Source organism: Myxocyprinus asiaticus, chromosome 5, assembly GCF_019703515.2.
Source record: "Myxocyprinus asiaticus isolate MX2 ecotype Aquarium Trade chromosome 5, UBuf_Myxa_2, whole genome shotgun sequence".
NCBI classification, from domain to species: Eukaryota; Metazoa; Chordata; class Actinopteri; order Cypriniformes; family Catostomidae; genus Myxocyprinus; species Myxocyprinus asiaticus.
In genome coordinates, this window is record NC_059348.1 from 27,833,392 (window position 1) to 27,848,570 (window position 15,179).

The 15,179-nt window shown below is 39.3% G+C and overlaps 1 protein-coding gene across 7 annotated transcripts in view; it reads right to left on the reverse strand.

Annotated features, from left to right (window-relative positions):
* The window catches only part of LOC127440546 (small conductance calcium-activated potassium channel protein 2-like), a 50,877-nt gene that overhangs the window by 28,454 nt on the left and 7,244 nt on the right, over positions 1-15,179 (reverse strand). For 5 of the 7 annotated variants that reach the window (XR_007897164.1, XR_007897165.1, XM_051697214.1 and 2 more), the window contains exon 2: positions 534-983. Coding sequence is in view for 5 of the 7 variants with exons in the window: in XM_051697214.1 (XP_051553174.1) it covers positions 534-983 (450 nt within the window). In the remaining 2 variants the exon portion in view is untranslated. Of the gene's footprint in view, positions 1-533; positions 984-1,589; positions 1,710-15,179 lie in introns of all 7 variants that reach the window. The other 2 variants (XM_051697218.1, XM_051697219.1) reach the window with 2 other exon arrangements.

Below are 15,179 nucleotides of genomic sequence, written 5' to 3' on the forward strand. Positions count from 1 at the left end.
CCAGGGTTAAAGGTGCACTCAGTAATTATTCCTCATTAAACAAGTTTTACTCCTAAAGAAATAAATAGCAGTTTTGAAACATACTGTATGTATAAAATAATGTCCACATGAGAGGCATTTCAGCAACCTTATGAAAGCTGTTTTATTCTACATGGAGAGGGTACCCTCATGGGTGCTGCCATGTTAGGATCACATGACCACCTGAATACTTCTTGCTTAATCTCAGTAACCACCCTGTAATTGGACACTTTCAATAATGGATTAAATTAATCATGGCTGATTGTAAATAGTTAATTTCTTCAATGGTATCTGTAACTGGAAACTATTCCATTTGGCTGATGCTGCCTCCAGGCCCTATAGATGTCAGTGTAAATCCAAGATGACATTTTCAAAAAACTATTGAGTGCAGCTTTAAATTAGAGATTTTCAGTGTACTCACAGACTTTTGGACCCTAGTGTATATTAAGCCTTGATATCCATATTTTGCATATTTGTATGGTTGAAGAAAATATAAATAAAAAGGAACCACCTACCTTAGTGTAAACCCCCCAGGACAGCTCAGTCTCTGTTACCATGACAACGATCCCAAACATCCCAAAAATTAGGGCATAGTCGCTAAGCCGCTTGCGCTTCTCAAAAAGTGCCCTCCTGTGGCCCAACTTGTAGCCGATATCTTTATTTTTCTTCTGTGGTGCACTGCCACTCTCTCTGACCAGGCTCTCATTGGACGCCTTGCTGGGGTCCTCGCTACCACCCTTCGAGATGACCACTTCCAAGCCAGAGCTGTGCAGAGTCTGTAGCGGCTGGGTCTCAGAGTCATGCTCTGCTAGGTTGCGTCGTGACGCCGCCAGGCTGCCCAGTGGTTTTACCACTCCTCCATTGTACTTGCAGCTGTTCATGGCTATCTGAGGGAGTGAGTGCCTGCTCTCAGAGAGGGAGGGCTTGGATCCAGCATGGCTCAGCTTTGTTCGCTCAGCATGTGCCTGTCAGCAAAAATCAAATACAGACAAATAGGTGTCAGCAGCATGAAAACTGACACCGCTATTAATCTACGCTGCTGGCCCTGATCCATGACCAGAGCTTCCTATTCTACTTCATATGACCCAGTGTAGCATCTTCACATGACTGTGTATTATAATGACTAAATGTTAATTATTCTGTAAACACTTCTTTGATGCCTTAGATATTAATCCATACACATTTACGTTTATATTTGGGTGTGCATATCAAAGAATAATTTCATTGCTCAGAGGTGGCTCTTTCATAGCTAAGAAGACTTCAAGGGATAGTTCACACAAAAATGAAAATTCAGTCATTGTCTTCTCACCTCTGTGTTGTTATAGCCCCATATGACATTATTTATTTTTCTTAACACAAAGGGAGAAATTGTGAAAACATGCTGTGCTCAGTGTTGTCATCCAATGGCAGTTTATGGTCACTCCCTCTTTAAGCTTCAAAAGGATGCAAAAGTATAATTCAGAAGTCTAATAAATTATTGGATGTGACTCATGCCTTGTTCTGAAGGCATATGCTACGGTTTGGTGAGAAAATATCCAAAACTGAATGTATTATTTAGTGAAAATGCTCACCGACCATTTCTGTGCATGTTCATGAGAGCGCACGAGAGCAGCAGTTATGTTGTCCCCGGTTGCGAGATGGGGCGTTCAAGTGAGAAAGAACCTTGTTGCGCTTCAAGCGGACCACCAGCGCTATAAACAACAGAAAACACAACACAGCTGCACACAAACCAGAGAAAAGCACTTACAAAACATGTCGGAAGAGTTTGAAGTCAACGAGGAGATGCATTTCTATGCCCAGCCTCACTGTAAACCCCAATGCTCAAAATAATTAATTGTTTTGAGTAGGAAAAAATTAATTCATTCAAATTAGTTCAAATAAATTAACCTTGATGATTATTTAGTATTATCATAAAATTTATCTTTCTTTTGAGTTCACGAAACCGACACCTTTTAAGTAACCTAAATTGTTTTATTGTTTTGAATTTAATGAACTTGCATCTTTAAATTAATAACAGGAACATAAATTTAACTGAAACTGGGCAGGAGATTTATATTTCCCAGCATGCTATGCATGGCACAAGAAAGGGAGAGTAAATGTTAATATTAAGTTACTGAATGTGTCTTTGTGCAAGATGAATGTACTGTAAAGGGGAATATAAATTGAAAAGGTTAGTGTTTCATGTTTTGTTGTGTGTGATATGGTGGAGGGCGGGGCCGGGCCGTGAGGACACACGGCCAGCCCTGAATCATGCTAATCAGCCGGGAGGGGGATAAAGACAAGCCAAAGGCACCAGTTCGAGAGAGACGCACGTAGCCGCACTGCATGTGTGTCTGTGTTTGTCTTATGTTTTCTGTTGTTTTCAGTTCATTTATATCATTAAACCTTTATGTTGATGGTTCAGCCGGTTCCCGCCTCCTCCTTGCCCGTCCCTTACCTGTTACAGTGGGGCTGAAACCCGGGAGGGAGGAGGGATGCGCTGTTGTGGAGTCCTCACTGCTGCCATCCGCCAGGGGAGCAGCCACGGCCATCTGCCTGGGGACGGAGGGGTCGCTGTCGGCTGCCGAGAGCCGGAGTAATCGCTGCCAGTCGCCGAAGAAGGGGAGGAGTGGTTCCATCCGCCAGGGGCCTTAGGACTCGCTGCCGTCCGCTGGGGAGGAGCGAGCTGGCATCCGACATAGGGCAGAGGAGCGGTTGAGGACCGGGCAACAGCATGTCCGGGAACCGGCGAGCAAGTTTTTCTCTCTCTCTCTCCTCTCTGTCACTCCGCCACGCTCTTTCCCTCTCCCCTTTCCCTCCCCACGTCTCTCCTAGGGCTCCAGAAATGTGGGTAAGACCTGCCGGCAGGCACGGCTGGAAGGGCAATGCCCCCCCTTCAGGAAGGGACGGGAGGGGAATGCATCATGCCGGGGGTTTTCCTGGCCTGAGTCAGGCGATGGAGGAGTGTGACGAGGAGGAGGGCGGGGCTGGGATGTGAGGACACACAGCCGGCCCTAAATCAGGCTAATCAGCTGGGAAGGGGATAAAGACGAGCTGGAGGTGCCAGTTTGAGAGAGAGAGAGAGACGCACACGGCCACGCTGCATGTGTGTCTGTGTTTGTCTCATGTTTAATGTTGTTTTCAGTTCATTTATATCATTAAACCTTTATGTTGACTGTTCAGCCGGTTCCTGCCTCCTCCTTGCCTGTCCTTTAACTGTTACATTGTGTTATTTAGAGTTTCTTTTATGATGTAGTTTTGGTGAAGAGTGTTGCTTGAACTATAGGTTGGGGACAGGTACAAGTTAAAGGAACAGTTTACCCAAAATTGACAATTTTCTCATTATTCACTTATCCTGATGCCATCCCAGATGTGTATGTCTTTCTTCAGCAGAACACAAATTAAGATTTTTAGAAAAATGTTGAAGCTCTGTAGGTCCTTATAATGTAAATAAACGGGCACCATCAGGCTGCTGGCTATTTGATGATCCAAAAGGCATATTTAGGCAGCATAAAAGTAATTCACATGACTCCAGTCGATCAATTAATGTCTTCTGAAGCAAATCGATAGGTTGATGTAAGAAACTTTATTAACTTAAAAAAATCAATTCCTGCCAGCAGTTGACGCATCAGTGACATAAGTGCTATGGCGTGTTCATGCGAGAAGTCGGAAGCGCGTCCTTTGTATACAACAGAGGAACGAATGTCACGCAAGTGCTAGTTCATTTAAAACAGAAATATAGCGCTGGGCAGAAGCAATTATTTAAAGTTATAAACTTTTTAATTATCAAGTTGTTCTTACACCAACCATCAATTTGCTTTAGAAGACATTAATTGTTCGAATGGAGTCATGTGGATTACTTTTATGCTGCCGTAATATGCCTTTTGGACCATCAAATAGCTAGCAGCCTAATGGCACTAGTTTACTTATATAATAAGAGCTTCAACATTTTTCTAAAAATCTTAATTTGTGTTCTGCTGAAGAAAGACAGTCATACACATCTGGGATGGCATCAGGTTAAATGAATAATGAGAGAATTTTCATTTTTGGGTGAACTGTTACTTTAAGAGCATTCTATGTAATTTTACTCATAGAGCAGTTGCTATACTAATCAAAACATAATGTTACCGATTAGCACGCATTCAGCATGCTGGCATTCACTATACTAGCTAGTTAGGTTCCCTCTTCTTGAGGTATTTAAGTTGAGATTACATGGAAATTTTAAATTCAGCCAAAAAGTTCAATTTAAAGTTAAGTACATCAAAATGTAATTTTGTAATCTTACTCGATATTTCAAGTAGAGTGTAATTAACATGCATGTGTAGTCCAAAATTACAATCTGAAAGTTCTATTAACTTGGGAGTTTATTAACTTTGATGTAACTGATTGCCTCAACTAACTTATTAGGGTTTACAGCTTATTTGTTTGAACCGGAATTCAGAACAAGGCATGAGTCGCATGCAATAATTTATTAGACTTCTTATTATATTTTGCATCCTTTATGAAGCTTGAAGAGGTAGTCACCATAAACTGCTATTGTATGACATCATTGAGCACAACATTTTATAACAGTTTCTCCCTTTGTGTTAAGAAAAAATGATAGTCATATGAGGTTATTATAACAACAAGGTGTTAGGAAACAATGACTGAATTTTCATTTTGTGGGTGAAGTATTCCTTTATTGGAGTCAGATGTTTCTCCTAAAATTACTAAAGATACTGTAAATACAGTATAAAGAGAAAGAGAAAATTGTTGACATACAGTACGAAAATAAAGCAACAAAATGAATGTAGATAGCATAGCTCAGACAACTTGATTTTGAGTGATTTTATGATACATTTTGGCATTCATATTGAAATCTATGACGTTTCATTGCAGATGTTGGTATCTTGACAAATCTGTTTAGATTTTGACATTGTTGAGATCTCTTCTGAAACTCTAGAGGACACAAATATGAGATTTTTCAGGGGGGAAAAAACAGAGAAAATGGAGACTTTGGCATTAAATAATCAAATAATAATGAAGGCCTAGTAATGTTCTGCATTGGAATATATCCGATACTGAACTCTGAGTCTGAGCCAGCTGTTAATGAAGAGAGAACTGGTTTATGATCTGGATCTTCACATGCTCTTTGCATTCTTTAATAAAGGAGAAGAAAATGTTACAATCCGGCTTTAGTAGAAGTTTGACCACAATCACTGATGTTGACATAATGTTGAATGTGTGTGGTCACTCATGTTTGCATTGGGCAATCACAAACCAATCTATTTCCACGGTAGCTATTCATTAGTTACCATTTTCTTTGTTTGAATTGCATTAGTGCAAATTCAAATCCCAATCCAAACTGAAAACATTGTGTATGGGATTTTGATAAAATGTCTTAAATGGAATGGATTAGGGCTGGGAATTGCCACAGCCTTCCTGATTCGATATTACAATGATATTTCCTAGCCGATTCGATATTTACTGCGATATTACGATTCTGTAAGTATTGGGATTTGTTGTTTTAAAATAAAATCTTCTTAAAAATATACATATTTTTTAAACTAACTACTTTTTCTCAGAAAGAAATGTCTATCGAAGAACAGTTGTGTCTGAAATGACAATTGTTTCACTCTGTAATATATCATTTGCAGGTAAAAGGTAGGAATGTCCAAAACTACCAATTTAAAACAATCAGTTGACCAGTCAGTGCATTGTCTGGACTAGTTGGTGCAAAGGAACCCATGTACAAGGCTGCATTGTCCATTTGTATTCAGCAAATAAATAAACTCAGCAAAAAAAGAAACGTCCCTTTTTCAGAACACTGTATTTTAAAGATAATTTTATAAAAATCCAAATAACTTTACAGATTTCTATTATAAAGGGTTTAAACAATGTTTTCCATGCTTGTTCAATGAACCATAAACAATTAATGAACATGCACCTGTGGAACGGTCGTTAAGACACTAACAGCTTACAGAGGGTAGGCAATTAAGGTCACAGTTATAAAAACTTAGAACACTAAAGAGACCTTTCTACTGACTCTGAAAAACTCCAAAAGAAAGATGCCCAGGGTCCCTGTTCATCTGCGTGAACGTGCCTTAGGCATGCTGCATGGAGGCATGAGGACTGCAGATGTGGCCAGGGCAATAAATTGCAATGTCCGTACTGTGAGACGCCTAAGACAGTGCTACAGGGAGACAGGAAGGACAGCTGATCGTCCTTGCAGTGGCAGACCACATATAACAACACCTGCACAGGATCGGTACATCCGAATATCACACCTGTGGGACAGGTACAGGATGGCAACAATCACTCTCAACCAATCCCTCCATCAGTGCTCACACTGTCTGCAAAAGGCTAAGATTGGCTGGACTGAGGGCTTGTAGGCCTGTTGTAAGGCAGGTCCTTAATAGACATCACCGGCAACAATGTCGCCTATGGACACAAACCCACCTTTGCTGGACCAGACAGGACTGGCAAAAAGTGCTCTTCACTCACAAGTCGCGGTTTTGTCTCACCAGCGGTGATGGTTGGACTCGCATTTATCGTCGAAGGAATGAGCGTTACACCGAGGCCTGTACTCTGGAGCAGGATCGATTTGGAGGTGTAGGGACCGTCATGGTCTGGGGCGGGTGTCACAGCATCATCGGACTGAGCTTGTTGTCATTGCAGGTAATCTCAAAGCTGTGCATTACAGGAAAGACATCCTCCTCCCTCATGTGGTACCCTTCCTGCAGGCTCATCCTGACATGACCCTCCAGCATGACAATGCCACCAGCCATACTGCTCGTTCTGTATGTGATTTCCTGCAAGACAGGAATGTCAGTGTTCTGCCATGGCCAGCGAAGAGCCTGGATCTCAATCCCATTGAGCACATCTGGGACCTGTTGGATTGGAGGGTGAGGGCTAGGGCCATTCCCCCCCAGAAATGTCCGGGAACTTGCAAGAGCCTTGGTGGAAGAATGGGGTAACATCTCACAGAAGAACTGGCAAATCTGGTGCAGTCCATGAGGAGGAGATGCACTGCAGTACTTAATGCAGCTGGTGGCCACACCAAATACTGTTACTTTTGATTTTGACTCCCTCTTTGTTCAGGGACACATTATTCCATTTCTGTTAGTCACATGTCTGTGAAATTTGTTCGGTTTATGTCATAGTTGTTGAATCTTTTTATGTTCATACAAATATTTACACGTTAAGTTTGCTGAAAATAAAAGCAGTTGAAAGTGAGAGGACGTTTTTACTTGAGTTTATATACATATATCATTTTAACTTATCAAACTAATTTGGTTATTTCAGAATATAAAATATAACATATATTACCATAGCTATTACTATTATCATAATGATAATTTTACAACATACAAAATGGAGGCTAAAAAGTAAACCATTGCTGGGGCTGTACATGATGACACACATGACAATTCAATTGTGGTCCCAATGTCGTTGCATTTTATTTGTATATGCACCCTGAGAGAGTCTGAGCAGCGATACCATAGTCAACACTATTTTTACAAACTGCTCCCAGATGACTGACAGAGAAAAAAAGTGAGAACTCACCATTTGCGCGTGTTCCACGAGACACGATCGCGCTGCGCACGTGAGCTTCTGCAAATAATCAAATTAAACACGTGCATCGCCTGTAATTCTTTCATCTGTTCTTCAAAATATAATCAGGTGTGTTTCCTCAAGCACACGTCTTTGTGTCTAGCGGCATTTCTATTTGACAGTGGTGGGTAAATGTGCAAAATTACCCACCACTGCGCATGAATACCCTGGCTGTTTGATTATTGCAGAGGCGCGACACGTAGCCTAGTTTACGGCATCCAACAGTTTGATAAGCCTTTTCACAGCTAAACTATTTATTAAAGAAGTGTCAGACAGAATCTGCAGAGTGACTTCTGACAAAAACTCTTCACAACACCTCTCAAATAAACTTCTGGATTATATAATAACAGAAGCACTGATCACAGCAGAGGATTTTTGTCCAATGGTGAACAAACGGCGCTTGATGGCTGCAGCAGCGGTGCATTAAAGCACTAAACGTAAAGAATTAAAGAGACAAAGCTTCTAAGAGAGAAAATTGGCTGTCTCTCGTTTGGAAGGCTGCATGCTAGGTAGGACGTGTCCTTTGAAGGCTGCAGTATACTGAGCGTCCTCTTAAACAAGTCTCGTTTAAACCAGATGGCCTTCGTAGGACAAATGGAAACGGAACGTAACATGGTTGCTATGACATCACGCCACTCTTTAACAAGCGCGAGCGCTTTGAGTGAGAAGGGAACAAAGTCCCTCTGGAAGGGAATGTATGAGGTAAAATTTAGGAGAGTTATAATAATTATATTAATATAATTATACATATTATATACTCTGCACCCATCTACTGAGGTACTTCAACTTGGGAATTAACATTCCTTGTGTTTGAACATCATATTTACATTTGTTTTTAGACATTTCCGTTGAAGCAAAGAATTGTGGGTTGTGAGAGCCCAGGAAGGATACACCTCATGCATCCTCCGAATTCCCGTGAAAGAAGGTTGCATTTGAAGGCTGCATTTGAAGTGTCCTACTCGCTTTACTGAAATGAGACAGCCTCGATGACGTATGCAGCCAACAAATGCGACCTCCGGAGGACGCATCCTTCCAAACGAGACACAGCCAACCTGTTAGTGTGGAACTCTGCAGAAATGTAGCTTTATTTACAGTATTTATCTATTAACCCCTTAACTGGCACCCCCCATTTTGAGCATTTACCAGAAAATGACATACACAGATTTAAATGGTTGTAATTCATGAATAATTGATATAAGTGAAATAAAAAAAGTTATATAAGTTTATTTTAATGAAAATGTTTTGCTCCAAACTTTTTATTTATTTATAAAAAATATTATAAAAACTGTCTCTGGTGACCCTAAAAATGCTATGAAATAAAAGCCATAAGCCATAAGGGTGGTAATTCATGAATGCTTTGGACTACAGGCATAATCTTGGTCTTGTTTGAAAGAAGATACATAGGGATTTATTGCAGAAGTGAAATAATCAATATAATTTAAATTTCATTAAATTTCATTTATTGTAATTAAAATGTACTGCACTAAACTTGCACCAAACATTTTTCTTTTATAAAAAATATATATAAAAGCTGTGCCTGGTCACCCTAAAAATGCCAAAAAGTCAAAGCCATAAGTCTAATCAAGTTATGTTTAAAATTTGAGCTTGATTTAAAATATGAGGTTGCACTGACATTATGTTTAGACACAGTACCAAAAAAGGACACTTGGTGACATCCAAGCTCTACTTGGTGAATGGTTGCTGGCTAGTTGCTTCCTTATCAAAAGTATCATCTGGAGACCTTCTGCTAGAATGTATTACAATAGTTCGAGTAAGATGGATTTACCTAAATGAATCTGACAGAAATCAATGATTTGTCTCTATAAAAATGTATAGTGACAGTCTTACAGCTATTTTCCCCAGGAATAACAATTTTCCAGTAAATATTTCTTATTTTTTTTAATCAAACTATTTGAATTGATCAGATACTATCATTATATTAGTAAAGATTGAATATTTTACAGCTATTTTCCCCAACAATAACAATTTGCCAGTACTTATCTCAGTGTCTGATGGCTGAAAACAACTGAAATAAAACGTCTTTTCATTGGCTGGCTGTATGTTTTCAAAAAAACAAGATTGCTATTGGCGTGACAATACAGGAAAGGGTGTTCCAAACTGCCCAGGTGCTCATTGGCTTTTCTAAAGACGTGCTTACCATAATTGTCCTTTTTCACACTCCGGGTTTTGGAACGCAGAAGTAAACGTCTGCAGGGTAAACTTCGACAGCAGTGAATGGGAGTGAATGGGATACCACAGCAAATATTATTTTCACTAACCATTTGCTCCAAGAGCAAAAGCAAAAATCCACTATTACATTTGAATGACTTTCCAGAAGATAAATAAATAGAGAGTGGTGGATTAAGACAGTCAGATGGGAGAAGATGGCAAATTTACTGTCACTCTCTCAGCAGCTGTAATAGAAACCACCTCGCAGCTGTGGTAATTCATTTTTTAAAACCAATTCCAGGGTAACATAACACAAAGCATAATGTTATACATTTACACTCAATATTTAAAAAAAATGATCATATAAAAAAGTTTCCAATATTTACGCTGCTAAATAAGGCGGAAATGAGTCATCACAGACTGTGAAAAAGGTCTAATCAGTTGCAATGATTGGTCCGCTGGTTCGTCCAGTTATGAATGAATTATTCAGTCACATGATTTTTTGATGCGCATCAACTAATCTATAAATATATATATAACTGAACTGCTCATAGAATAGACCTTTTTCACAGACTGATGATGTGTTTCCGCCTTATGTATCAGCGTAAATCTCGCCAATTTTTTTATATTATACATTTTTTAAATATTGAGTGTACATTTATAACATTATGCTTTGTGTTATATTACCCTGGAATTAGTTTTAAAAAACGAATTACCACAGCTGTGAGGGGGTTTCTATTACAGCTGCTGAGAGAGTGACAGTAAATTTGGCATCTTCTCCATCTTAATCCACCGCTCTCTATTTTTATCCTTTTCTGGAAAGTAATTTAAATTTAAGAGTGGATTTTTTCTTTTGGTCTTGGAGCAAATGGGTAAATGAAAATATTATGTGCTGTGATCTCCCATTCACTCCCATTCACCTCTGTTGAAGTTTACCCTGCAAATGTTTACTTCTGCGTTCCAAAACCAGTGTGTGAAAAAAGGTCTATTGGTCAAAACGTTTTGAGGTGGGCTGTCCCTGTTCAGAAACTACAAAAACCTTGTTCAAAAGATTACAAACATGTCGCTGGACTGTTATACAAAGGAAACATAGCAAGAAAAGAACATTTGAACATGCATCATAATGCTCTTTGCAAACATGTTACATCAACCATGGAGAATCTGTTTATATTTCTTTATATTCTCAGTACTTCTGAACCTCTTGTAATACAAAGCAAGCCTGATGATTGCATGATTGTACATATGTGCATCGCGATTTTATAATAAAAGTTCTTGTTTCCATTATGAGATATTTTTTTGGTGCGCACTTTTGGCACTAATTAATGCATTACTGTAAATTACGTCATTCAAATTGCAAAACAGTGGGCAAATTTCGAAACTAGAGACTTAGGGTACATTTACATGACAACGATGTACTAAAAACAGAAACGTTTTTCAATGCGTTTTTTAAAAGTTTCACGTACAGACGACAACGTTGTCAAAACAATCCCCGTTCACACAGATCCGCGAAAACGACTAAAAACGCTGTATTATGCATGCCAGGCCAGTAGTTGGCGATGTCACTTTGTAAAGAAATGCTACGCGCCTGCGCACATAAGCATTCTTCCAGAGCGGTGAATACAAACAATGAAGATGGCGAAAGCATCGCGCAATTTTGTCTGGACAAAATCTTGAGGAGCACAAACACAGTCTTGTAGTCCGCCATTGTAGTTTCTCGCATGTTGTTTTAAAGTACTCACGTGCATGCCTATAGACTGAACACGTAATACACGTGCGCATGACGTCATCGTTTTCACAAATTCGCATTTTTGAATGTTTACATGGAGACGATAACGGCATCGTTTTCAAAAACGTGCACTTTGAAACCCGTTTTCAAAATTTTGCATTTTCAGGCCCCAAAACGCCGTTGTCGTGTAAACAAACAGCCAAAACGTATAAAAAGTTTTCCGTTTTTAGTCGAAAACGTTGTCGTGTAAACGGCCCCTTAGAGCTTTCAAACGATATAAGGCTTATCAAGATTAAAGTAGGATTTGAAGGTAATTTTGAGGCCGTTTACACGACAACGCTTTCGCCATCTTCATTGTTCGTATTCACCGCTCTGTGGAAGAATGCTTATGTGTGCAGGCGCGTAGTGTTTCTTAACAAAGTGACATCGCCAACTACTGGCCTAGCATGCATAATACAGCATTTTTAGTTGTTTTCGCGGATCCGTGTGAACGGGAATCGTTTTGACAACGTTGTCGTCTGTACGCGAAACTTTTCAAAAACGCAAAGGAAAAACGTTTCTGTTTTTAATACATCATTATCCTGTAAATGTACCCATAGTCCAATAAACATAAATACATTTTGTTTTTTTAAATAAATAATAAAAAACTGAAAAACGTCCCAAATAAGGGTGCCAGTTAAGGGGTTCATCGGTTCATTGAAACGAACTGTCTGAAAGAACCGGTTTGCGGAAAAGAATCAGACTTCCCATCAATAGTTCTCACTCCCAACCAAGGCGTGAAAGACTGATGCTTGTGCAAGAGCCCAGCGCGTCAATCTACAGATGCCAAAAGTGCCCTCTGGTGTCAGTTTTACAACGCATCCAGCAACTGATTTCTTTTCAATGTGAAACCTTTGACATCAACTGACTGACGCGATAGGCATTAACATTTATGCATCATTTAATTATAAGTTGGAGTACAATTTTGTCATCGTGATATATGTTGGGGGTATGATTTTAATTTCATTTGAAATCAGCAACATTTATTCACAGTGGTTAATATTTAATCTGTTGTTTATCTGTCTATTTAATCTGTCTGTACACATCCTGAACTGCTGATGTGACCCGTTTCATTCCGGGTGTATTCCGAGACTTACAATCACTTTATGTGAAGAACAAACCTAAATGTACATTTTAAGTCATCGATCACGGTCACTCGGCGTCCACAGTAACACATCCTGCACAAGTTTCGTTATAACACATTCAAAATTTGCCGCCTCAAGCTTAATGACAAGGGTTTGTCGTCAGAGACTCAGTGATACGTCATTGGCTCTCACGTGTCTTGTGACCGATTACAATGACCTCAAATTTGCTGGATTCCATCTCTAAGATAACGTTACCTAGTGTTGCAGCTTGTTGTCGATGTTGAATAGTGGAAGAGAAGCTATTACTGTCTGTAGCATGGCTCTTGGAAGCGTGTATAAACGTCACATCCTTTGGATTTACATGGCAAAAATGACCCGCTCCCTTCACATGAAAATCAGTCTACAGGCTTTAATAGGCAACCTAGGAAGTCCTGGAAGGGCTCATTTTTTAAGTTGCGTTACAAGCCGTTCACACACTGGCAAAAAAAAAGCTAATATTACATGAAAATTGTTACATATTGCACCTTTAACAGAGAGGAAATATATTTACCAATTAAAACCTTCAGTTTCACTCTGCTACTCACACAATGCCATCCTATGGTTTGGAATATTATTATAGTGCATTTTTAAAAATAAATGATTGTGATGAACTTTATCGGCTTGTTACGTCTTTTCTTTTGTTGAGAACCGGTTAGGTTTGGGCATAAATGTGCGGCTGGGGGCTTAAGATATCTATAAATAGTGTAATGTATATCAAATTATGTATATCAAAGTGTCTCTTTCATGTTTTATATTGTTGATTATCGGTTAGGTTTAGAAATGGGGTTGGGTTAGAGGATCTAAAATATTATATATGATTGCATAATAGAATATCACATTAATATATTTACAAGTATTATAAAACATTGAGGTTAAGCTCACAAAATAATATTCAAAGATTGATAACTAACATTTTCTCGCTGAAAACAATGGGGTTTCTCACCGCGTCAATGAGAGGACGCCAGGGGGCACCTTTGCCATAATCATGCAGAAGCGGACGGCTTCTGCACAAGCGTCAAAATTGAACACTTAGGGAATGAGAACGGGTTGGCGTACAGGACTGACTTGTGTACTGGATGTGCCTATGATGTCTGGAGGAAATTTTCGACTCTCCAACAGTCTCTCTGGCAATCAGTTATAATCAGAGTATCAGGAAGGGGCACACTTATCCATTCTAGGGCTGGGGGAAAAATTTGATTCTGTTTTCAAATCACGATTCTTGAGCTAAACGATTTTAAAATCGTCTCCCTGATGAAAAATACATGTTTATCTTAACACGACAGTGATTACAAAAAAAAAAACATTCACCAATTAATTTGCGTCATTGCTTAATGACGTCACTATACATAAAGCTAATATGCCGGCATCATAGAATACACACACAAACACATTCAATAAAGCCATATGTAAGTGCATATTGCTAATTATTACATTTTATTTAATTAAGTTACAATAATAAGGGTGTTTATTGTCATCAGTGTTTCATTCAGTGATCTTACAACACATCTTACATTAAGTTTTGCACCTAAAGCACTCAATACTGACATCGATATACAAACGCGAATGTTCTACACATGTCTAAAGCATATAAAGTAATTAAACTAGTCTTAATCAACTTACCCTTTTTTTACAGAAACCATGATCCAGCTCATAACAACTTCAGATATAATCTGCATGCACAATATTCAACAAAAAAATTTGTTTCCATCTGTTGACTGAAATGTCTCACCCCCTCATTCAAGTCTTCGGTTCACGCAGTTCTCAGTATTATGTCCGAAAGAGGCAATTCTCAGTTCAGTGTACTGGTGACTCGTGAACTGCTGTGATCGACTTACTGTACTGCTGATGCGAGAGCTGCTGTCCCGGGATCAGAGTACTGCTGACTCGAGAACTGTAGACTAGATCATCTTCATACGTTGATAAAACGGTAATACAATCAAGTCATAAACATATTTCCAGTATGTTTTATTTGTTACACTTTCTGTTGTTCAGCAAAATACATTTATACATTTCACCCCTTAATCACACGCATGCTCAATGTCAGCAGCTCATCGGTTCTCAGTATGCCGAACACCTCAGAAAGAGGCGATTCTCAGTTCAGTGTTCTGTTGATTCGAGAACTGTTACAAGCGACTCATCGTACTGTTGACTCGAGAACTGTTACGAGCAACTTGTACTTTTGACTCGAGAACTGTTGCGAGCGACTCATTGTACTGTTGACTCGAGAACTGTTATGAGTGACTGATTGTACTGTTCACTCGAGAACTGTTGCGAGCGACTCATTGTACTGTTGACTCGAGAACTGTTGCGAGTGACTGATTGTACTGTTCACTCGAGAACTGTTGCGAGCGACTCATTGTACTGTTGACTCGAGAACTGTTGCGACGCATTGTGCTGTTGACTCGACAACTGTTATGAGCGACTCATTGTATTGTTGAGAGCTGCTGTCCACAGATCAGTGAATGTACTGTTGACTCGAGAACTGTTGCGAATGGATCATCATTATACATTGATGAAACAGTAATACAAGC